We start from the raw sequence: 25,827 nt of genomic DNA on the forward strand, positions 1-25,827 counted from the left end.
AAAAAGTCTTGACAATACAGTAGCATTTTTCTTTGAAAAAAAATCATAGGGATGATGAAGAATTGTTGGTTGTGATTTTTAAATTTTATTGACCAAGTCTGAAAAGCGCCACCACCAAGTTAGGGAAGCGGTAGATCCCAGCCTGGGGGCAGGCGGTGCCCAGGTGCAGCAGGAGGTACGCGCCCTGGTGCGGAATCGGTGTTGGGAGGGTGAGCTTACCCTCTTTCTGGGTCCGTGGTCCATGCTCCTTGCCGTCAGAGCATCTGAGAGTCATGGATCCAAACCACATGGTGAGACAGCACCCAGGCTCGCCAGGAAGCGCAGGTGGCTGGCCTGGAGCCTGCTCATTGTGTAAGAGGCGGTGAGGTCAAGGTTGCCCGACAGCCTCTGCCCTCCTGGCTCAGGCCTCGCTCCCTCTCTCCTGTCGGACCCCTTCCCCCAGCACTTCTGCTCTGGGCCTCAACCTGGCAGCATGTGCCCACTGAGCGGGTGGCCTTGGGCTAATTGCCTGACCTCTCTGGGCCTCAGTTTCCTCACATTTAAAATGGATCAGGTTTTTCGCATTTTTCTTTTCCCTGTGTCTTCGCTCTCCACCCACACTCCTACTTAGTTTCTCCTCTCCTGTCGTTCCACTGGCATATTTTCTTGTCTCTTCCAACTTCTGTTTCCTCTGCTTTTCCCTCTTCCCCATCTTCCTTGTAGCGTCTCCGGAACCCCCTTTCTCCGTCTCTCCTCACTTCACCTTCTCCCTGACTTCCCACTTCTCCATTCTTTCCCATGGGCAGCACCCCATTGTGGGTTTTTATTACCATCTGATGCTGAGGATCTGGGACTGCAGGGGGACATGGAGGAAGGAAGAGGTTTAAAGTTTTATACACTGTGTAATAGACCAAAAAAATCACTTCCCTTGTGAAAGGGGGAATTTGTGTACATGACGTGTATTGACTTGGATTACAAGTGCCCGTGGGCCCTTCACGTTAATGTGTGGGTAGAAGGCAGTATAATGCTTTGAATGCAGGATACATTTTCCCATTTCTAATTTTGGTGAAATTTGTTTTAAATTTTGCCATTTAACATTTTTATTATGTGTATCTTGGTGGTATATTGCTGTAGTAAACATTACCAACAACCCCTTGGTCAAGTATTTGGAAGGTTTTTTTTTTTTTTTTGCAATGTTTAGACATAGAGAAAAAGTTTAATAATGTGAACATTATTAAATATCTGAGGATCAGTTAGTATATTGATGAATTTAACTACTTCTTTGGAATGATGAAAACTCCTGTCACCCTCAGCTCTTCATTAATGGAACTCTGGCTGAATGTTCCTTTCCGCCCTTGTTCTCAAGATTGTCTCAGGACCGTAAAGTCGTGGTCCAGTAGAAATATAATGGGAGCCACATTGTCATTTAAAAATTTCTAGTAACATTAAAAAATAAAAAAGCAGGTAAAATTAATTTTAAGAATATATCTTATTTAACTCAGTATATCCAAAGTATTTTCATTTCAACAAGTAACCTTATATATATATATAAAATTATGAAATTATTTCACGTTCTGCTTTCATTCTGTGTTTTATGTTCACAGCACATATCATTTGGCACTAGCCACATTGCAAATGTAGCCATGTGGATAATGGCTATTTTTAACAGACTGCACAGTCCTAGACACTGGCTTGCAAAAAATAGTGTATTTTAATTTAAAAATTGACGTTTTGTCTCTGTTAGTGTTTTAGGTTTTTAGAAAAATTCACTTGAAGTTTCTGTATGTTGACTTACTAACAGCTGGAAAGGAAATACCAGGATGTTTGAATTTTAGTGTTGTATTGTCATACTCTTGAAGTTAAATTGTTTGTTATTATGTAATGTTACTGTTAACAACATTAATATAACTAATGCTATGTTAACATACAGTAACAAATTGTTATTATAATTTGTTCATTATTTACAGTGCTGAGCAGGTTAGCTCCCGTTCAGAATTGTGAAAATATATTGGGTCATGGCAATATGACAAAGCAAAACATTTCAGTGATTTGAGTTCTATAAAGCATGTGTCACCTGGCTGTCTTTGGAAAGCTCACTGATGCTTAGAAAGTATATGTAAACTGTGTTCCCTTACATGATTAATTTATTGAAGATTACTTCTTCGTATGTGTAGTTGTTTTGATTTCTAAAAATGAGGATGTAATTGATTTAGGGCAATTTAGGGAATCATTAACTCAATTCGTGTCCCGTGTGATGGAAGCACAGTGAGGCTCCTGTGCTTGGGCAGGACTTGGTACCTATCAGTGTAAACACGCAGTACAGCCCATCCCATGCCCCTGCTTATCTGCTTCAGAGGGACAGGGTTGAGGCTTTCAGCAAATCTTACTGGTAAAGTCATGCATGTATTGCTTTTTTTTTTTTTTTTTAAGAGCCATTTCCTTTCAGTTTTAACCATATTACTGTGTCTGCAAACAGTTTGCCCAGCAGAACAGCTTTCTGTTTTGATAACTTAGAAGTGTTCCTTCATCTCTGAGAAAAAGACATTCTGATGAACTAGTTCAGTTTTAAGATGTTTTACTTGGAAGATGATAGTGAAGATGAGGAGGAGAAGGTTGCTGAAGGTGTTTACGGTGGAAGGGCCCCTGCTGGCATCTTGGTGAGTTACATCCACCAGCTCCCGCCTCCCCGCTTACTCCACCTGGGATATGCTGTGAGGAGGGGGCGGGAAGACTGCCAGGGAGATAGGCTGATGCCTTTACTTGGAAAATGTAGCGTCAGAATGAATTTTATTAACTTTTAAATGTTGTATTCAACAGAAATCTTTGGCTACCTGCTCTCCCTCCTTCACTCTACACCATCTTTCTACCCTTTTCTATTTATTATTTAACAAATAATAACTTTCTGACTAGAAAAAAATGAAGTTGCTGCTTTAAACTGAGAATTTTTTTGAAACTAGGTTTCCCAGGAAATGTATCTCGTTTCACATTCTCTTTGCATCTAAGTGTAGTAGTTGAGGAATAAAAACCATTGAAAAGGTTTATGGTTTTTTTTTCCCCTGTCTTTCAGATTTTTTGACTGCCTTCATCCAGTTCCCCATCCCCCAGCCCCAGCCTGCCTCTGGTGGCCATAAATCTGATCTCTCTCTATGAGTTTGTTTGTTTATGATTTTTGTTGTCTTAGCCAAATATTTGTGAAAACTAAACTAATATTTTGAAAATGGCATCTTATTCAGATATGTGATAGGGAAGAGGACAGCAGTCTTTTTTCTCCTGTGGTGGCAAACAAAATTTCTAATCTTGAAATATGTGGGGAAAAATGCGGATTGTCTGAGTTTTTTATCTAGAGTTTCCTCTCTTATGAGACATAAAATAAAACAGGTCACATGAAAGTGTAAGTTTTCGAAGTCTGCATTAAGGAAACAATTAGGTGAATTAAGGACAGTATAATTTAACTTTACCTATGGAAGCCTTTTTTGTAAAAATGGTTTGAAGTAAATGCAATGAGGTGAAGGTAGTTTTTAGAAAATGAGGGGTGTACATTTTTATGAAAACAAGTGTAAAATAAGCAAGACAAAAATTATACAGTTTCTAAAATCTGTGGCTTATAATCAGGTTGATTGTAGTTTTAAAGTTGTGCAAATTTTGTCTCCTTTAAAAATGTTACACATCTGCGTGCTTTTTGCTTTTGGACCTGTTGGCAAAAATGTACTCACTGGGGATCTCGGGAACTGGTGGAACTAGACATCGTTTGACTAGGAATGGAAGTCAGGGGCTACGGAGAGAGGTCATTTACTTTTGAAATTTCATTTTAATAGTACAGAGTATAGGTATATACGGATTCCTGCGCATTTGTTGTTTAAATAGTTTAAATAGTTTAAAAATTCATTTAGTGAGTAGCACCAGCAAACGCAAACCACTCATCACAGGAAGACGTTTGCTTCCTGCTGCTGGTGTCTTCTAGAGCGAGGGCAACGGGTGTTTGGGCTGCATTTTATGACATTTCTTTTTGTGTTAACAGTAGAACATTGAAGTTCCATGAGTCACCTCCCAGCTCCAAGAGAAACTTGGGTTTTCTGAGTGGCTGGTGTTCAGGACACGGGATTTGCTATCTGCTTAATGAGCTGTGCTGATTGTGTAGGAGATCTTGTAACCTGGGTGTGGGCAGTGAGGGGGAATCTCAGGGTCCAGGCCCTCAGTGACCTCGACGCACCTTGCTGGTCGTATGCTGTTTGCGCACACCTCCTGTTGGAACGTGAAAGTCTCCATCATAAAGGAGATGATTTTATGTGTTTGGAATGTAAATGTAAAAATCTCATAATTTAAAAAACCATGAGGAAACTTCTGGGCTTTGTTAGAAATGGGGAATTTTTTAAAAAAATCATATTTCTATAATTTTTAAACAAAAGAATCTAATTCCTTTATTTGGCAAGGAAAAGGCCAAGTTATTTCATATTCAAATAACCTTGAAGTTACAAAATAATCTGCTGGCCTTATTTTCCCCCACTTATTTTAAATTACTTTGCGTTTTTTAAATTAGGGCAGGATGTACTACAGGAGTTCTTAGCCAAAGTTGTAATCCTAAGAAATGCTCCTAGGATCGAGTCTTTCTGTGGGTTAGAGCTGGAAGGGGCCCTGGAGGGCATCTGGCCGTTCTTACTAGAGGTGAGAACCCCTGCACGGGGGTTAGGAGGACCTGTTCAGGCCGTCTTCGCTCCTCTGTGCTCTTTATCAAAGGGCTTGCTCGAGTATAAAAAGCTCCCCTTTTTCAGAGAGAACTTTGTCTGTTTATATTACTTACTGCACGATGCAGTAACATAAACAGAGGTGGAAGACAGCAAGTCACCCTGTAGGCGGGGCAAGTGCCTGATGCTGAGTTGGGTGCAGAAGTGGCTGCCCCCAGCTTGGTGCATCTGATATCACCCCCTGCTTCACGGAATTCTGGAACCACACTGGTGAAGGGGTCCAAAACCAAATGCTTTCCTCTAGGTGGACACAACACTAATTAAATATTTAGTTGCACAGAATTTCATTTCCTCACAGAAATGTGGTGATGTTGCCAGTCAGGCAGTTTGGGGGAGCACATTCTCCAAGAATCTTTGTTTTTACAACTTGATTGCCTGTTAATCCTGATATCTCAGATGAGCTCAGGAATTTGGGGGAGGGTAGCTTAGAGGCTGTGGCCAGAAGTATGTACAGGCTGTTTGAAAGTTATTTATTATCCATTTTTGTATTTATTCTCCGTTTTCAGGAGAGACTTAGTGGTGGCCCACAGTTAAAGCACACGCTGCTCTGCACTGCTGTGTGGTGTGTGACTGAACCACCAGCTTAAAACAAAATTCTCTTTGTTCAGCAAATATTTATCGTGCCACACTGAAACTACTAGGTGCTCACAGATCTTTTTTTTTTTTTTAATAAATTTATTTATCTCTTTCTGGCTGCATTGGGTCTTCGTTGCTGTGTGCAGGCTTTCTCTAGCTGCAGCAAGTGGGGGCTACTCTTCCTTGAGCAGGCTTCTCATTGTGGTGGCTTCTCTTGTTGCGGAGCATGGGCTCTAGGCATGCGGGCTTCAGTAGTTGTGGCACATGGGCTCAGTAGTTGTGGCTCGCAGGCTCTAGAGTACAGGCTCAGTAGTTGTGGTACACGGGCTTAGTTGCTCCATGGCATGTGGGATCTTCCCGGACCAGGGCTCGAACCCGTGTCCCCTGCATTGGCAGGAGGGTTCTTAACCACTGCGCCACCAGGGAAGCCCCCACAGATATTTTTGTTTGCAGTAACTAATATGTCTGGATTATTTGCTGCTCTGAGTTTGTGAGTAGCACAGCTGGATAGATTTCCACCAGATGGCCGTGTGACGAGCACCCCATTTAGTTTGCCTGGATGCTTGGTCCTGGGAGCCCGGCTGTTGGCCCCTTGGACCTCGGTGAGCCCAGGACTGCAGGTCTGGTCTGGGGCCGCTTTGTGTGTAGGATTGGAATTCCATCCCGTGTCTCTAGCTGTCTCGACCAGGTGTCGGTCCAGTCTAGAGGGATTGGACACAACTCCCTGAAAGGATCTGAATAAAAACGTTCACCTTGGGACTCCTCTGGTGGCGCAGTGGTTAAGAATCCGCCTGCCAATGCAGGGGAGACGGGTTCGAGCCCTCGCCCTGGAAGATCCCACATGCCGGGGAGCAACTAAGCCCATGTGCCACAACTACTGAAGCCTGTGTGCCTAGAGCCTGTGCTCTGCAACAAGAGAAGCCACCGCAGTGAGAAGCCTGAGCACCACAATGAAGAGTAGCCCCCAGCTCGCCGCAATTAGAGAAAGCCTGCACGCAGCAACGAAGGCCCAATGCAGCCAAAAATAAAATAAAACAAATAAATAAATTTATATATTAAAAAACCCGTTAACCTCTCTCAGCAAAACTCTTATCGTTATATATAATTTGTGTTTTATATTTGTATCTTAGGTATTAAATATTCAAAACCAACCTAGTTCTTCTGAAGAAAAGATTAGACACCATTTCTAGAGTCATTCTTGCATAGGTACTGTATGTTGTCTCATTGAAAGTAGGGAAAATGTTTATTTGATACTTTTGCTGTTTTGCTGCTTATTCTAAAAAATATGTATATTTTTTGTATTTGTCTCTTCTTTGAAGCCTGTTGCATAACCTAGAATCATCTTTGCTTAATTTAAGACACTTAGGAAGGGTATTTTTCAATGGGTGGAAATAACAATATGCTGACCTTATTTTGTTGGATATCGTTTCAACTCTGTGACGAAATCATCTCAGAACTGTGTGTGCCCTTGGTGTAGCATCTCGGCCTCAGCCCGGATCTGTGTGGAAAAGACCTTCGTCAGAAACGTGCCTGAAGCTGGTTCTGGGAAGGCTGGAGGGGAGCTGTGTTATCTCTAGAGTGTCAGTCACTTGCTGAGATGTGGCTGAACTCCACTTGACCTGCACGTAGAGAAGCTGCATTCAGTCAGGTCAAGGGGCAGTAGCTGAGATTGTAAAAGCCTTTGGTCTTTGTTTTACATTCTAACAAAGCATGAAGTCGTAACTGTAACCGTAATAGACAGACACTCAGAAGGTTGCAATTACATTGGAATTGTCATTCCTTCAAGGGAAGCGGGGCAGGACAGGCACACCCCTGGGTTCTGTCCCTCCCCGAACGCTGACCCACTTGCCTGCGGTCATCAGACACAGCTTGACAAGCTGCCATTTGGGGTCAGTTGTCCCTGTCACTTGGGGTGGTCTGACCATCGGGATTCCTCAGGCCTCCTCGGTGATTCCTGAGTTGGACGGTCACCAGAGCCCCTGCTGAGCTTTAAGTGTAAAATATAGATTTCCCAGACAGACAGAGTCAGAATTGAGGAGGCAGTGGAGCCCGGGAATTGTTTTGTCTTTAAAACTGCAGACTTTGTTCGGATTTTTCCTGCTAAAGGCCTTTTCTGTTTGAGGATCCAGCCTGGATTTGTGTTCAGTTGGTCACGTCTGTCATCTTCCAGTCACTGACTGCCCTCAGTCTTCCCTTTTGTGACATTAACTGCTGAGGTGAGTGCTGGTCAGTTACTCTGTGGAGCTCCCCTCAGCTGGAGTTTGTCTGTGGTGTCTCCTAATTAGATGGAGGTCGTGTGTTTGTGGCAGGAACAGCACAGCGGTTATGTGCTCTTGTCAGTGAATCATGAGGGGTCCCTGGTGTTGGTTCTCTTGTTACTGTGGAGTTTCCCTACTTAACATTAAGGCGGTGTCTGCCAGATTTCTCTCCTGTGAAGTTACTTTTTCCTTTGGTAATGAGTTTATATCTTGGGGAAGATAATTTGAGAATATACAAATACCTTGTTTCTCTTCAAACTTTCATCCTCTATTTTTAACATCCTATGACCGCCACAGGTACTGTAGTGTTCTAATGGTGGTCTTTTATTTCCCTCATTCTTTATTCATTGGAAATCATCTTTAAGAGAAATCTGTCCCTTCTCCCTACTTACTTTATGATTTATATCAGTGTGGCCTCAAGAATATTCTGTAGGTTATAATCTGTCATTATTTTGTTGCTCAGTTTGTTCTGGGCACTCTTTCACATTGGCTTCTGTGTTCCTTTTAAAATGCCCCTAATCCTTTGATTTTGAGCACAGGATTCCTACTTTCTGGCACCGTGAGATGTCCCAGCCCTGGGACCTTTTACTGGAGGATGGTATTTATTTATTTATTTTTAAATTTGTTTTGGCCATGCCATGTGGCATGCAGGATCTTAGTTCCCCGACCAGGGACCGAACCCAGTCCCCCTACAGTGAGTGGAAGCACGGAGTCTTAACCACTGGACTGCCAGGGAAGTCCCTGGAGGATGGTATTTAGAAACTAGGATCTGGGCTCTAGGTGTGCATGCTGCTTCTAGTGTCCTTGATTCTCGATCGATCGTGGCAGAGGGAGTAGGGATATTAAACACGTGTTCTAGCCCAGGTGTAAGAACGTCTGTACCTGTGCATCCGTCCGTGGACTTCCGATGCCTCTCCAGCACCACAGGGTTCATGTTAGCCTTCCTTCTAGGAAATTGTACTTTTAGAAGCTTCCCAGGTGTTGGGATTACTCAGACTTGGGGATACGAATCTGGACCCAAAAGGCTCTTGTGGCTTTGAGTACTCACTACTGATGGATGGTCTCTGACTCGGTGGATCATCATTTTCCATTCTGGCTTAGTCGTCACTTCTCCTGACACTGAAAAGAATTACTTATTTATTTATTTTTTAAATTTTATTTATTTGTTTTTATATTTGGCTGTTTTGGGTCTTCATTGACACGTGCAGGTTTTCTTTGGTTGTGTCCAGCGGGGGCTACTCTTTGTTGCGGTGTGCAGGCTTCTCGTTGCGGTGGCTTCTCTTGTTGTGGAGCACGGGCTGTAGGCGTGCGGGCTCAGTAGTTGTGGCACATGGGCTTAGTTGCTCCGTGGCATGTGGAATCTTCCTGGTGCAGAGCTCGACCCCGTGTCCCCTGCATTGGCAGGCAGATTCTTAACCAGTGTGCCACCAGGGAAGTCCTGAAAAGAATTTTTATGTCACTCTTAGCCCTTGTAACTAAGGGATCTCAGCCTCCTAGGAGTAAAAGTCCCCCGGTCTTTGTAGTGGAGTAGAAACCCATCCATTTTCATGGCTAGCATTCTTACAAAACTTTTTCAGAGAAACTGAGCACACCTGAGGGAATGTCTAGTGGTTTGAATGCAGAGGAAGGCCGTGTGTATATTAATAAACACACAGTCCATGCAAACAAGTGACACACCAGTTGCCCTAAATTTCACTAAAACCAAATTTATCTTAATCCTTGCTTTTCTTTTTGATAAGGCTGTATGCATTTTTTTTTTTTTCCTAAAGTGTAGCTTGCTTTCTAAAGCAGGTATTTTCTCTTATCAGACATCAAGAGGATAAACCCTTCAGCCTTGGTTGTTGAGGATGTTTGGTTTGTGAACTTTAGGCCTCCATGTGCTTGTTAGGTTAGCAGCTGTGAAGTTAGTTATAGTAGTTGCAGTGAGTGGCCTTCAAATCCTACTGGATTGTTCATCTGGCTTGTTTCTACCTGAACTTAACCAGGTACCATGTGATGCAAGTGGAGAGCCTTTCAACCCAGGGAATTAACACATTGGGACAAGTTGAAAATTTGAACTTAATTTATCTGTGATATTAACTAAGGTCCTTTGAGGGCATGAGAGGGAGACGGATTAAGTTTAACATGTCTTTCTGTAGACCTGCAAACTCCAAGAATATGTCCATTTGTTCCCATCTCACAGCTGTAATTTCAATTGCAAAAGAGTCCTGTTGTCAATTCCTGACTTCTAGGTCAGTGAGTAAATGGAAAGAACTTCAAATAAAGTCATATGTTTCAAAGGAAATTGTATCCTACCAATGTCTGGACTAAAGTGATAGTTATCACTGAAAATACTACATATGGTTTATATAGAAACTTGCTGAGATTGTGTGCCTTTCATGTGTGAAAGTGAGCCAATCAGATTTCCTTTTTTATTTTCAGTTGCTTATAGTTATCAGTGATCACCACCAAAATAGATTAGCCACAAGTTCTTACCAAGAAAGTTTAGGATGAGAACATGTTCCTTAAAACATACATTTATGATCATAATGTAATCACATCTTTTTTTTGCGGTACGCGGGCCTCTCACTGTTGTGGCCTCTCTCCGTTGCGGAGCACAGGCTCCGGACGCGCAGGCTGAGCGACCATGGCTCACGGGCCCAGCCGCTCCGGGGCATGTGGGATCTTCCCGGACTGGGGCACGAACCCGTGTCCCCTGCATCGGCAGGCGGACTCTCAACCACTGTGCCACCAGGGAAGCCCCTGTAATCACATCTTGAAGGCTACTCCTAATGAAAAGCTTTAACATTTTTCATGTGTGGTAGCATGCGGCAGAATTGTGGCCTTCTAAAAGCACTTATGAAATTCCTCCTCATTCGTAGCCCTGAAAATTTGAAAAACTTGGCATTGCTGTGTTTAGGAGCTTGTGGCCCCAGGATACAGAAAGAGCCTGGGCGTTTGAGGCAGACATATCTGAGCTTTTGTTTGTGCTTGTCACTGTGTAACCGTCTGACTCCTGGTATGTTGCCTGTTTTCTCTGAGCCCCAGTTTTCTTGCTTGTTCAATGCATCTAAGCTAACATTACCTCACCTAACCGTGAGGATTCAGTGAGATGAGGTGTGTACAGTGGCGTTTACCCCATCAGTGCCCCACGTTAGAGTACTGAATTGTAGCTTAGGTTACATGTGGTTTCTCAAGGCTGCACATAGTTTCAAATGTTAGGACGTGAGTAAATGAAGAGTTTGAATTGTCACCAGTATAAGTGAACCTATTTTAAGAAACTCGCATATATGAAAATCCAAGCTCATAAAACAGTTAAATTATTACCATTTTGTACAATGATTTAAGGAGGGATTTATCTTAATAGCAAACTCCTCTGAGTGCACTGAAGACATCTTTAAAACAGTACTACTCCTAAGTATTTACCCAAATGAAGTGAAATTATGTTCACACCAAAGCCTGTACACAGGTATTTTTAGTAGCTTCATTTGTAGTCTCCCCAAACTGGAAGCAACACAGGTGTCTATCAACTGGTGGATGGATAAACAAACTTTGGGACATCCATACAGTGGGATACTACTTAACAACACCAAGGAACAAATTGCTGATACCTGCAAGAATATTGGTTAATCTCAAATGCATGATGCTAAGTGAAAGAAGCCATATTCCAAAGGGTACGTACTCTGGCTCCATTGATAAGGCATTCTGGAAAAGGCAAGACTATCGGGACAGAGAACAGGTCAGTGGTTGGCTTGTGATGAGGAAAAAGGATAGACTACAAAAGGGCATAGGGGCATTTGGGGTGGCAGTCTAGTTCTGTGTCTTGATTATCTTGATTATGGTGATCGTTACGTGGTTGCATGGTTAAAACTATGAAAGGGTTAATTTTTCTCCATGTAAAGTACACCTCATTTTTAAAAATCTGTCTTGAACAGTTCAAGGTACAGCTATTTGAAATCTTAAAATTGCATTTCGTAGCAGAGTTGGCATGAACATTTAGCTAGTTTTTATGTGTTGTTAGGTACAACCATTACAGAAAGGTTGACCAATGTCTTTCATGATTAATTATAAAGTCTTTTTTTTTTTTTTTTTTTTTTTTGCGGTACTCGGGCCTCTCACTGTTGCGGCCCCTCCCGTTAAGGAGCACAGGCTCCGGACACGCAGGCTCAGCGGCCATGGCTCACGGGCCCAGCTGCTCCGCGGCATGTGGGATCTTCCCGGACCGGGGCACGAACCCGTGTCCCCTGCATTGGCAGGTGGACTCTCAGCCACTGTGCCACCAGGGAAACCCTAAACAGAGTCTTAAACTCAGTACAATTTCTTAATGATTTTACTTCCACGTTTCTCTCTAGTCTCTGGTGAGGTTAAACGTTCCCTGTAACATTCTGATCTGTCACCTCAGGTACAGGTAGATTAGAACTGGGCATATTTTGCACCATGACAAGAAGAGATAAGAACTAAATTGCCAAAAGCTTCGTTACTCTGCAGTTTGGGAACTGAAGGGAAAAGCAGTGAAGCGTAATGCTGGGATGAGAACCATTGAGTTTCATAGAGGTGACTCCGGGTTTGGAGCAGATTTGGTCATGGGAGTGATGTGAGGGTTGAGGAAAGTCCTTGGGGCCTCCTCCTCGTGTGCTGCTTGCCACACATTTTATTATGTGTAGTGACATCTAAAGGTAGGCGTCAGGTTGAGCATTTAGCTCCCCTTGCTCTGTTACAATTCTCTTGAAGAAAATGAATGTCCAGGTACATTGCTGAGCTTTAGGAAAATGAAACTATTGCGACCAGCCATTTACTGTGAAGGCTGTGCTTTGTGGTGTTGGGCGTTTTCCTGTAAGTAGACTGGCTGCTAGAAAACGATGACCTAAGTGTGTCCTGTGTCATCTGTTTTTCCTGACCGTCTTGCCCCGGCCCCTGACTTCCCCCCAGGCCCGGGCTCATCCGCCACAGCGGCTGCCGGGCTGCTCGGGCTGCCGGGCTGCTCGGTGCTCTGCACGGCAACCTGCGTGGATGTCCTTTGTTCTCACAGGGATATTTTTAGATTTACCCATCGGAGGCGGGTGTCATTCTTAACTGTCACCCACGTAGACTAGATTTATGCAGGTTTTTTTGTGAGATCTTCAGGAGCATCTGGAGAAGAGCATTAAGTTCTGAATATCTGAGCATTGATTTTGGAACGTCGGGTTGGCCTCCACTGTTGGCATTTTTTAAAAATATATACATATGTTACATACATATACATTTAAAAATACATACACAGTCTCTTCATCTGCCTCTGATTTCTCTCGTTAGGTTGCAGTGCAGCACATAGTGTGTGTTCCTCCTTCTCCTTGCTGTTCTGTTCACCAGACGTCGCGTTCATCACTCCATCCATTCCTTGATCCAAAAATGCTCCTTAAGGACTTCCTCCTGCAAGGCACCGTGCCAGGCTCTGGGGCGACAGTGAAGCGGCGACACTTCTCCTTCCTTGGTCAGAACCGAGGGTCCGGAGGTGGGATGGACAGTGACCATGTGGGCCATGCTGTGCGGGGAGGGCGGGCGCCCTGGGCCCACCCAGCCCTGCGCTGCCTCCTGCTTTCTTCCTGACCGTCCTTGCCCATCTCTTTCTGACCTTCTTTTCCATTGTGCTCTGGGTGTTCACAGTCTATTGTGGACAGGCTTTATTTGTTCCCATCTCCTTCTCATCCAAGAAGCCTGAAACATCCTTGCTCCTCGAATAAAATATTAGATTGACAGCCAAAGTAGTTGATGGATGGAGAAGAAAACTGGTGTTGGATTTTGAAGGGTTGTCTTGAAAGTTATTGGAACGGGGACTGTGGTGGAGAGTGGGGAATTGATGGTTTTTGAAGATGAAATAGGTGACACTTAACGTTCTTCCTTTAGTTGTATCTGTCGAAAAGCTGGAGCAAATAATTGATAAAACTTAGGCCTCCCCTCAGGAAAGAACACATATTGCTGTGGTGGCAAAGTGTCTTCCCTGTGTTGAACATTACTCAGCCCGAGATAATCATTCATCTACTTTGTAGATAGTGTGGTGACCTCATAGAGAAGTGAGCCCAGTGAGCAGAAGTCTGTGCTTCCAAACTTCTTTAAAGAAAATGTGTTGTGACATTCAGAATCTGAATTTATCAACTGACCAGCCTTGACAGCTTAGCTTAAGGCAGCTTCATGTCCCTTCGTTTAAAAGAAAAACAACAATAGAGTCCAGATGCCAGCTCAGGAAGAGTTCCAGAACTCCCGTCTTCCCAGCACCCAGGGCTTTAAGCCTTTGCAGAGTCCTTTTTACGAGAGTGATTTTGGAAGCAGCAAGAATAGGCATGGAATTTTATCAGAGGGGCTCTTTTACATGGAGCTCTGCTTCCCTAATCTGGCTCATCTTCATAATCAATTATTAAACTTTTTTAAAATTCAAGAAAATTTGCATTTTTAAAAACTGTTCAGGATGGTTTTCATGTATGAAAAATTTTGAACCAGTATAGTAAGTAAAATTCTTGAAGTTCAACCTTACTGGGAAGTTCCTCACCAAATCTGCCCTTTTTGCTTCCCTAAGTTGATTTCGTCACTCATTTAAACAATATTTGCTGAATCCCAGCTAGGTGCCAGGTGTGTTTCTAGCTCCGCCTAGAACTTGTGGCTGGATCCTGACCGTGCTTTCCCCTCCCTCACATCTGCCCTGGGTCAGTCACAGGTCCTGCTGCCTCAGTCCCCTCTGCGCCTCTTCTGCTCTTGGAGCTGTACTGTCTCTTGCTGGAATTGGTTGTAAGAGCTTCCGAGGTGGTCTCTGCCTCTAGCCTCCTCTTCCCCAGTTCGTCCTCCCCACCCCCTTGCCGACCGTGCCACAGCCTGCTCCTGGCTGGTTGCCCTGATGCCCTGAGGGTGAGTCCAAGGCATTGCATCATCTCACCCTTGCCTCAGGCTTCACCACCCTTCCCAGTCCCTGTCCTCCAGGAACCTCCTTTGTTTGGCCTGCTTAACCCTGCCATTTTCGCCCCTAGAACAAATATAAATAGTTCTGCTTCCTGAAGCTTTTCTTGACTCTCCCATGCAGGTTTTTTTCTCCCTTTGTCTAGTCTTCCTAAGTCACCAAAATAGCGTGATCACAAGGTATTATGTAAATTAAGGCAGTATTTATGCCTCTTTCTCTTGTTAGACCCAGGACTTCTGAGGGAAAGAGGGCAGAGTTTTATATCGTAGGGACTTACTGTGGTGCCTGGCAAGAAGCAGGTACTCAGTTTTGCTTGACTCTTATGAAAATCGTCCCAGACCCAGCCTGGGATGATGGCTGTTTTGATAGGTGGATTACACATCCTCTGTTGTGTTTTCCTTGAAGGAGTCGCACAGTCCTGCGTGATTGTTTCTAAATTCAGTCTGCAGAGGTATTACTTTGAGGGGCCTTCCCTGGATAAGGCTTTCACAGCCCTCCTTTTCCATCCTGACAGGAAGGCCATATGGAGAACTCGGTGTGTGCAGGCAGTTTGCCGGGGGACCCTGGGTGTTGGTCTGTGGACTCGCGCACAGGGCCTTGTGGTCTGGGGATGGCGGAGCCCACTGCCCTGCGGGGCCCTGACCCCGTGCTCTGGACAGGACACTGGGGGCAGTGCATGTGGGTGCACGGCTGGCGACGTTCCTCATGGACTTGGGGCTCCAGAAGGTCCGAGGGGCTCACAGACCGTCTGTTTGTGGGGCCCTGAGCCTGAGGGCCTCTCCTCGTTGAGGGCGAGGGACATTCCCGGAGCTGCTGTTTCCTGTTCTGATTTTATAAAGCAAGAATTAACGGCAGCTACTATAAAATAAGAAAAATTAAACACATTGGCATTCTGCTCTGATGGTGAAAGAGACAAAACAAAACGGAGAGGTATTGCCTTGAGTCTCGGCGGGAACCTGTCCCCAGGGCGTCTCCTGGGCCCTGGGACGTGTCTTGACTGAGTTAAGCCCCCCGGGGGACAGGCAAGTCCCCTGGGCCCCTGCCCTCCCCGGGAAGTGACTGCAGATCTCAGATCTCGCACCAGAAGGGGGTGGGGAGAGGCAGGCATGTGAAAGGAGACTCCTTTTGAAGGTCAAGTGAGGTATGTTTGAGAAAGTTCTTGAAAGATAAGTGCTACTCAAATGCAGAATGTAAGCTTGGTTGCCTGGAGCATAGGTGGGAGCCAGGTGGTGCGAGGTCACGGTGTGCTAGTGTTTGTTTCCTGAAGTTTGTAGAAGTCTGTTCCCTCGTAGCACATTCGTCAGGTCTGTGAGATGGTTGGAATGTTGAGGGCAAGTTCTTTGATAAAAGCTGTTCTTCTCTGTCCCTCGTGATCTCTCAGGACGTCCACTTTGCGGGGGTCCAGCAGCAGGCTGGTGGCCAACCCTGCAAGGAGGCAGGAGGGCGGGTGTGGCTTTTTTGGAGCCTGTAATCACTTCACATTCGTGTGGCCAAGTAGCATTATGTGAAAATAATGCTCCTGTTGCTGAAAGCAGCAAGGTATCTGGGGACTTCGTCAAGGCTTTTATCATCATTGCTTAGAACATTTCTGTCACTTAAAGATGCAGTTAAGGACATAGGCTCCAGTATCAGACTTGAGTTTGAATATTGGCTTTACCACTAAGTGCAGCGACCTTGGACAATTCTGAGCCTCCCTTCCCTCCTGTAAATGGGAATATTGATAGCAAAGTCCTGGGTGGTTCTGAAGATTACATGAGATAATGTACAAGTTAACACAGCACTTGACATGTGATGGACGTGTAACACCTGTAGTTGTGTTTGTTCGTGGTAGTAACTAGTAGTACCAGCTAACTAGTAGTAGCCAGCATTAAGAAGGTAAAGTTAAAACTTACGAAACAGACTTTGATTATATATAAGCGTGGTTAACAATGTATCCGTTTTTGTATTGATAACAATTTAGAAATCATAATATTTTAATAGCTACCTATGTCTCTGTGGTTACTCTTCCCTAATAGTGTTTTTTGATTGAACATATCACCTTTAAATAGTTTGGGGGCAGTTTTTATCGGGGGGTTTGTATTTGAACCCGCTTACTGATGCATTCCATTTATAAATCTCTACTGCATATCATGATGATTGACTTTAGTTTCTCTGATGCTCAGGAAAAGCTGCTAAGCAAATCTTTAAACCTTTGGTAAATAATTGAATCTTGAAAGCTGCCCATCTATTCCAGATACTAGTGTATGTTTACTTTAAAATGTTTGATAAGAAAAGTCTGATAGTGGGTACCACTGAATTTCATGCATGAAAGGACTATTTGGTCTATTGAATTTTGTGTGTGAAGGGCCATTTGGCTTCTATTAAGTATTTTAGTCGGTTACTGTCTACTGATTCTTTCCGTTGTCAGTTTAGTGATCTGTAAGTGCCTCCCTGTCTTGGGAGCTCCCAACATGTTAGCCGGCTCGTGTGCATTGTGCTCTCAGCATGTAAGCCTGGCCCCAGACACACACTGTGCACTGAGTGGATTGGGCATTGGTCAGGCCTGTCTGTGCCATAGTGTCTAGTTTGGGATCTTCCATTTAAAGGAAGTCAGTTCTCTAGTTTGTCATAAAAGTGAAAGTAAACTCAGTCATTTCAGCTATTTTAAGGACTAAGAACGCTTAGCTCAGAATAGATGAGACCCAGTTGGGTTGTACAGTAAACTCTTTGGTGTGTGGTGGTATCCTTTAGAAGAGGGTGGTGCATATGCAGTGGGATTTCTGGTGGACATAGTAACCAGGGCTGTCTGTGTGGTATTGGGATAAGCCTCCTCATGAAAGGGGTGAGTCTCTGTCTACTGGAAGTATCCCAGAATTGAAAAGCGGTATAGCATATGATGCTTAAGAAGACACTTGTCTTCGGCAGCTCAGGCTGCTATAACAGAATACCACAGACTGGGTGGTTTAAACAACAAGGATTTATTTCTCACGGTTTTAGAGGTGGGGAAGACCAAGATCAAGGTACTGGCCAATTCAGTTCCCGGTGAGGGCCCGCTCCCTGGCTTGCAGACAGCCGCCTTCTCACTGTGTCCCCACGTGGTGAGCACCATGCTCTTGTCTCCCCCTCTCTTTATTAAGGGCATTGATCCCATCATGCGGCCCCACCCTCATGATCTTGTCTAAGCCTAATTACCTCCCAAACGTCCCACCTCCAAATACTGTCACACTGGGGGTTAGAGCTTCAACATAGGAATTTGGTAGGGGGGGTGGTGCACACTCAGTGCATAACAATACTTAGCCTTTCCAGGCCTCAGTTTCATTATCTTAAACATATACCTGTAACCACCTGTAAAGTGGTCCTGAGATGATAATGCATGTGTAAGCTTGAGAATTTGGTACATAGTGAGGTCTCAAAAAATTGTGATGTTTGTTAACTTTACCGTATTTCAGAGATGTGATAAAAGCGTTTTTGGTATTTGTTGAAAGACAGGACTGGATAAATTTTTCCAGTTCTGAGAATCAGTAAGTGCATTTTAATATTTTCCTTTGTGCCTTTGAGCCTGGGGACAGGGATGCGGCTCTGTGGGCATCCTTCAGGCACACGTCACTCCTTCTGTGTGTGCATCTTTACATTAGTTGCTGTCTTTGTCTTGTCTCTGAATTTTCATGTGTCTTCTGTCACTCTGTTCTTGAATTCATTTCCCCCTTTTTTTTCCCCTCGTCATTCACTCATCATAAAATGTGACGAATAGTTTATGATGTATATTATTTTGCTGTATTTTTAAATCTTTATTTCAAAAGCCAGCGTCTTCAGTGGGGGTGTTCCCCACATGTGAGTGGGTTACTTCATCCTCCAACTTTTCTGCCCCTGTTCAGAGTCCCGCTTCCCTAGGTGTTGACGGGGACAGACTGGTGTCAGGGGCCTGACTTTTTTCTTACTGGGCTCTATCGTGGCTCCTGCTGGGCTGGGCGTGTAGAAGTAAAGAGTTAGGTGCAAGATTTGGCTTAAAGAGGAAGCTGTTTACCCAGCTCTTTCCCCAGCCTGGATACGGTGCCCCTCGTCCCCCCTGTGGAGGCACTAGGCCTCCCTTTACTTTGTTTTCCCAGCCTTTGTGATATGAGCAGGGTTGTTTTATATCTGCTGAGAGAAAACCAATGATTTGACAGCCTGTGTTTTTCTACATTTAGCAACTGGCATTTACACAATAGACTTTCTTGTATAGCGGCATATCCTTTGACCATGGTAATTAAAATCATCTCGAATAGATGTAGTTACACTTAATTATGGATTCTGTTCTCTAGTTGATGTAAGCTTATGACACATTTAGTTTATAAGACTGTTTATGGCTGAATGTAGATGCTTAAGTTATCATTTTTCAGTTTCTTTTAAGAAAAGGCCTATATAATTTGTTATGAATTTTTTTTTAGATTTGTAACAAAACTCATTTTAAAATTGCTGCCATCATCAGTCAAGCATAATACAAAGATTGATTATGTGGGTGCTGTTTGCCATGACAGGCAAAAAGGGTGTTGTGAACACATTACTTACAGAATATGAAAATTCTGATGGACTGTTCTAGGTTGCTGAAAAATACTAAAAGAGAGTGAAAAGATGAACTGCTTAGGACTAAATTTCATTTCACTTCTGTTTTTGGAGACATTCTTAACATATAAAAATTGTACACCGTGACCCCAAAAATAAGGAACAAAAAGATGTTTATTCCCTTTTCCTCTAAGTTAGTTGTAGTGCTCTTTCATAAAACAAAATTTAATTTTCCACACCATTACGTAAATGCAAATTAAAACCAGTATCACTACATACCTGTCATCATGGCTATGATAAAAAATAGTGACAATGCCAAGTGCTGGCAGGGATGCAGAGAAACTGTATCTCTCAGGCATTGCTGGTCGGTGTGGAGAATGGTACAGCAACTCTGGTGGCAATGTTTTTTTAAAACTAAGCATGCGATTCCCATTCAGCCCAGCAGTCACATTCCTGGGCATTTTACCCTAGTCAACTGAAAACTTATTTTCACACAAAAACCTGTACATGAATGCTTATAGCAGTTTTCTTTGTGATAGCCAAAAAATCTGAAATAGCTGAACTGTTCCTCACAAGTGAATGGTAAAACTATGGTATATCCACACCATGAAGTACTAGGCATCAATAAAGGGGAACAAACTGTTGATACATGCACCAACCTGGATGAATCTCCATAGAAATACGAGTGGGAAAAGGCTGTCCCACAAGGTTAGATACTGTGTGATTCCATTTATATAACTTCCTTAAAAATGGCAGAAATCTCAGAAATGAAGAACAGATTAGTGGTTGCCAGGGATTAAGGGGGGAGGGCAGACAGAAGGCAAGTAGGTGTGTGTGACTATAAAAGGCCAATAAGACAGATCTTTGTGACGATGGAAGTGTTCTGAATCTTAACTGAATCAGTGTTGATACCCAATTGTGATACTGCACTAGAATTTTGCCAGATGTTACCATTGGGGGAAACTGGGTAAAGTATACTTGGGATCTCTTCGTATTATTAGTTACAACTACATGTATGTGAATCCACAATTATCACAATACAAGATTACTCTTTAGAATATGAGATGTAATACGAATATTCTGATAAAACACTACCGCACGTTTCCTTTTTTTCTCTTTTGTTGATGGTTCGTTTGACCATTCTATGAATATTTAAGAAATCATTATTGAGTGCTTGATACGTGCTTAATTTGGCCTTACTATAGAGTTCAAATCAATTATTGTAGACCTGAAATCATACCAACTTGTAACTGTTTTAGACTTTACCTCATAAAGGACTCCTGCCGCTGTATTCTGTTTATTGGTAAGTTTTGCAGCTGGTTTACATCCTCAAAGCCAGCTCCTTCTGTAGGTGCATTTTGGAGCCTTGGTAGCATTAGCTTTAAAATATTCAAAACGTTTTCCAGGGTAAAGTTACTGTGGCTCTGCTCCATGGCATTAAACTGATGGGCCTTGATTACTGTGTACAAGAGCAGGAAATCCGGGCACTGCCCGTGGGTGCTGGCTCTCCTGTGAAGAGCGGTGGGTTTTTCTGCAGCAGGGGTGCTGGCAGGCCCCTGGGTTGTCCCGTGGATGGTGTTCTTCTAGTTCAGCTTTGGACTTACCTGACAGTGTAGAATGTGCTCTCTGGGGACTTTTCTGAGCATGTAACTTTGAACTCCAGGCGGCTCAAAGGCTTTTGATCTGGGTTTAGAAAGACAGCTGTGCTTATGGTGAATACCTTGCAGAATAGGCTGTCGGGTCTCTGGTTGGGTGGAAGTCGGCTTCCAGATGAGCAGAGCTGTGGAGGGTCTCTGGTTCCATCTGCATCCCTCCTGTCCTCAGGAGAATGAGTTTTGCTCAGTTGTGCTTTAACACTCTTCCAGGAGAGCCAGTGTCTAATGAGTGAACTGTGGTCGTATGGATAACTGGGAATAAAATTTGACAGCCTTAGGACTAAAGTAGTGTGGCTGTTTTTTTCCTAACGAATGAAGAGTTGGGGGCACAGCCCCCCATCCTGTGGCCAGATGAAGCATGTGGTGGCCCTGCGCCCCAGTCGGGTACCCTTGCCGCCTTTTTGACCCTTTCTGGAGGACCCTTTACAGTCTGGTGATCCTGATTTGAATAGTGCATTGCAGTTAAGGTCCAAGATTAAAACCCTTTTCTGTGCTTTGAACTTTGTGGGACATGAATATATGTTCTAGTGAGTTGTGTTGAAGCACTGAAGGGATTTTCCTTCAAAGCACTGTTATAAATTGGTTAGACCCAGCCTAGCTCACCAGTTTGTTTGTTTAATCTAGCGTGTCTCTGAACCATAGTCGATTAATTCCGTAGAAAACCCATCTCTCATTTAGCTTCCAACAGGAACAGCGTGATTTCAGGTTCCTCTTGGGGGTGATCTTCAGTCACTTCTCTGCTTAGCTGCGTGGTCGGAGTGGATGCACTTTCCCCAGGTCCCCAGTTGTCTTGGGCAGGAGGGCCATGTGGCAGTCGGGGCTCTTTGGGGGTCTCTGTGGGTTCTGAACTTTTGGGGGAACGCCTAGTGGCAGCAGGCTCGATCCGCGATGCTGGAAAGGGAAAGGGGACTTCTGTATGCCCGGCTGGGCTGCCCGTCAGCAGCAAGGTGGATGGGCGGTGTGGGGCTGCCCACGCGTGGAAGTGTGTAGCGGCCACATTAGCCTGAGACGCAGGGGCCCAGCGTCTGCAGGGCTAATCATAGTCTGGGGTACGTACGAGCCACGTAGTTTTAGGCCCTGCGGTTTTTTCTCTGTCGTTGTCATTAGACCCACAAACTCAGCGTTAACATCTCATCCGCTTTTTTTATTGTCTTTTATAGTCTCAAACCATGAATTACGTGGGGCAGCTGGCCGGGCAGGTGATTGTCACTGTGAAGGAGCTCTACAAGGGCATTAACCAGGCCACACTGTCTGGCTGCATCGATGTCGTGGTGGTGCGGCAGCAGGATGGCTCCTACCAGTGCTCGCCCTTCCACGTGCGCTTCGGGAAGCTGGGCGTCCTGCGGTCCAAAGAGAAAGTGGTGAGTGCGGGCGCGTCCTGTCCTCCAGGAGGATGAGACGCTGGGGGGGCGGAGTAAATCGTTCCTGTGAGCTCTCAGGACCTCTGTATGTGTGTTTCTGTTTTGAAAACCTGTATGCTTTTGAAGACAGCAGTGTGGGAAGTCCATCTTTTGTACTGTTTTTGAAGTTGCTTCTAAATTCAAAAAGCCCTGCTACAGGAAGTCTAGGGGGAAAAGAGGTGAACATCATCTTAATAATCCTATGTGTTGCAACTCAGAAAATCAAAACAGAAACTAGAATATATAAATGGGGAAATCAAGTGTATTTAGAAAAAGTTCCTTTACCGTTTACAGCACTTCAAAATATTTAATGTAATGCCTTCAGACCAGTTGTGAATGGAATAGATAGGCATGCTCAATAGTACATGTGTTTAAATGAAATAAACTAATGCCAAATTTGTGCGTTTATTTTGACAAAGCTGTAAAATCTTACTTGTAATCTGAAGTTTATTGTAAATACCAGGACTTTTTCCCAAATCTGACTGAAATGAAAATCCACAGGCTTTTATTTATTTTAGGGAAGATTCTTTCAGAAAGAAGGTATATGTGTTGGTTTTCCTTTTTCTTTCTTTTTTTTTTTTTTTACATCCTCTTTCCTTCAGGTTATGGAGCACTTGGAAAGTCTGTTAGTATATCTGATCTGATATCAATCATGTTAGAAAAAGCTGAGCTAACAGTAAACTTCGTGGGTACATAGTAGTATTTTTCTTTCTACTCCTGTCCCACAGTATCTACTTAAACAGCATAAGGAGATTTTGTGAGGATTTTCAAGCACAATGAAAGAATCCACACCATTTTGTAGCACAGAAGTATGTGTTAGAGGACCGTTGTCCTAAGTTGAAAACATCTGTTTTCAGATTTCGGCTAATAACATAGCTGATCCTATTCTTTTTTTTTTTTTTGGCTGCGTTGGGTCTTCGTTGCTGTGCGCGCGCTTTCGCTAGTTGCAGCGAGCGGGGGCTACTCTTCGTTGCAGTGCGCAGGCTTCTCATCGCGGTGGCTTCTCTTGTTGCGGAGCACGGGCACTAGGTGCGTGGGCTTCAGTAGTTGTGGCGCGCAGGCTCTAGAGCACAGCCTCAGTAGTTGTGGCGCATGGGCTTAGTTGCTCTGCGGCATGTGGGATCTTCCCAGACCAGGGCTCGAACCTGTGTCCCCTGCATTGGCAGGCGGATTCTTAACCACCGGGCCACCAGGGAAGTCCCTGATCTTATTCTTTAAAATAGAAATTTCCCTCTATTTTAATTGAACTTATGTTGTTTTGAAAGTGACTGGAGAGCCATGTTTCAGGGTGGCAGGGCTTGTGTGGTCCGGCCTCTGTTCAGAGTCACTTTGGAAACCAAAAGCAGTGATGATGTACTGAGTGACTTGGAAACTTTCCATTGCAAAACAGTGTTCAGCCACAGTTTAGCTTCTCCGAATTTTTTCTTTCTTCTGGTAACACTAACCTGTAGTACTTTAGACTGTATCTGCTTTGGAAGCATCAGCAACAAACTGTTTATGCACTGAAATGTCCCATTAATTGTGCCAGGATCTATTTGTAAAATGGCTTACAAGCCTTCCCCACCCCCCACCCCCCGCCCCTTTCCCATCTATGATCTGGGTTTTTGATCAGCAGATTGGATAAGTCTTCTGGCCTTCAAACTGGAACCCGCAGGCTGATGTATATAAGCATTTGTGCATCTGTAAATGGGACTGGGCAGATAAGAGCTCTCTTTCTGCATGCTGTATACTTCTAATTAAGAAAGTAGTTTCTGTATGAGGCTACGCAAATCATTGTGCCCAATATCTTGTCAAACCCTTAACTTTTAGTAGAAGTCTATCCAGTGAACTGGACCCAGGAAAAGAGAAAAGTTCTTTCCCTTGGTAGCCCAGAGACCCAAAGGATATATTTGGGAGGAAAGTTGGCTATTTGAACCAAAGCATAGCATTCCTGTGACAGTAAAACCAAAACCATGTCTGCCCTGAGACACTCTGGCAATTTGGATGAACTATTTGTGTTATTTTAGGTCATTCTGGTTTAGGGAAAGCTGTCCATTGATTTTAAATTAAGAAGCCAGTTTTCAAATATGGGGACACCTATGAAGTGGGCTTGAAATCATAACCACCTTAAAACTTCTGGTTAGAAAGATGCAATATAATAATTTTCCCACTGCCATTGCTATGTTCTTGTTTGATAGAACACAATACTCCCTGTATATTTCATAACTCAGGAGTTAAATTTCAGAAGGTAAACCTGCACTTGATATTTTTAAATATTAATTTTGTTAATTTAACACAACTGATGATTTAATTACTTATCAAAGTTAAATAACCCAGTGTATTAGGACAGTTTCCATTGTGGATGACAAAAATCCACCTCACACTAGCTTAGGCAAAAAAGGAATTAATTTGGCTTCTGTAAGTAAAGTACGTGAGTATTTGAATGAGTCGGGGCTTTACTTAGAGCCTCTGAAGGTGTTGTCAGGGTTGTCTCCCCTCACCTCTCAGCTCTGCTTCCTTTGGTGTCTGTCTGTCGCATGCAAGATGGCTGCCAGTATCTTCAGGCTGACTTCCACTGACTTCCCAGGGGGAAGACAGCGTCTCCTGCCTACAGAAGGACCAGTGTTAGCCGCCCTGTCAGCCTGGGGTCGCGTGTCTCGGGAACTAGTCACCGTAGGTGTGGGTGGAAAATACTGACTGGCCTGGCTTGGGCAGCAGCCCCACTGCTGCTCTCTGCGCCTGCACCGGAAATAGATGGTCTGGAATAGAGGAGACCAGACCCCAAAGGAGACCAGAGACATTCTTACCTAAAGGATGGCCTGCCAAGACAAGTGTCTGCTACAGCCAGCATTTCTCAAAATCAGTTCTGTTTCAACATCTGTCACATATGTTGAGCAAAATTAAGGCACAGTGTAGGAAGTATGACTATATGGAAATGAGTTTTAGAAACCAGTTTACTAGAAGTAGTAACATCAAAATGAGTGTCCTCTTTACAATAGTCACCTCAGGAAGCATTTATTCCAACTTGGTGCCATCTCTCAGAATATTTTTAGTATTTTTCCTTTGTGACCTAAAGAACTCATGGCATACATATTCCTTTAAGTATGCTCCATATTGGCACAATTTGATGTTAGGTTTAATTTTTGGAGAGAACCAAACTCCATTTAGAGTCAGATCAAGAGACTAAAGTAGTCGTATGAAGAAATGTTGTATTTGATCCCTAAAAATACGGGCTATAAATATAAACCAAAGGGTTAACTTTTCTAAAATAGTTTTAAAACAGACTGAATTTGCATCCTAAAGAAGCGTCATTCCGTTTTCCCAGCTACATTAGATAAATGGGTAACCTGCAAAGGTGAAAATTTTGAAGGACGATATTAGTTTGAATCTGTTATTTTTTATTAAAGATAAAATAACTTTAAATATTTCATTTGTACTGTTTAACTTTAAAATTTTATATAACAGCAAATCAACGAACATGGTTATTTAAATTATTTTATATGTCTAACTTCTAGTTGAATAAATTTAATTAAGTCATCCTGAGAAACTTGAAATCTGGCATTATGGAGTGAATTTAGTTTTTCCCTATCTTCTTGCCTATAGTCCAGAAAAAAATTTTTTTTCATTACTCTTTCTGTTCTCACATAACTTTTTCAGTTAGAAGCATTCTTCCTATGATTGTGGAAGAAGCTGCTATTATTACAGCTGCTTTAGAAGCCTTAGATGACATGCGAGATGCTTATGTGACTTCAACTAGTTTATTATGAAAAAAAAACTTAAACACTTATCTGAAAGCATGTTTTTCTTTAGCCG

At 43.5% G+C, this 25,827-nt stretch overlaps 1 protein-coding gene across 12 annotated transcripts in view; it reads left to right on the top strand.

The window, feature by feature from the left end:
* LPIN2 (lipin 2) overlaps positions 1-25,827 on the top strand; it is a 114,174-nt gene that overhangs the window by 51,662 nt on the left and 36,685 nt on the right. For 10 of the 12 annotated variants that reach the window (XR_003677185.2, XR_003677186.2, XM_028480182.2 and 7 more), the window contains one exon: positions 21,796-21,996. Coding sequence is in view for 10 of the 12 variants with exons in the window: in XM_028480182.2 (XP_028335983.1) it covers positions 21,796-21,996 (201 nt within the window). In the remaining 2 variants the exon portion in view is untranslated. Of the gene's footprint in view, positions 1-12,826; positions 13,005-21,795; positions 21,997-25,827 lie in introns of all 12 variants that reach the window. The other 2 variants (XM_028480191.2, XM_055080750.1) reach the window with 1 other exon arrangement.

The sequence above is a fragment of the Physeter macrocephalus genome, chromosome 19 (genome assembly GCF_002837175.3).
Source record: "Physeter macrocephalus isolate SW-GA chromosome 19, ASM283717v5, whole genome shotgun sequence".
In the NCBI taxonomy this organism is placed as follows: domain Eukaryota; kingdom Metazoa; phylum Chordata; class Mammalia; order Artiodactyla; family Physeteridae; genus Physeter; species Physeter macrocephalus.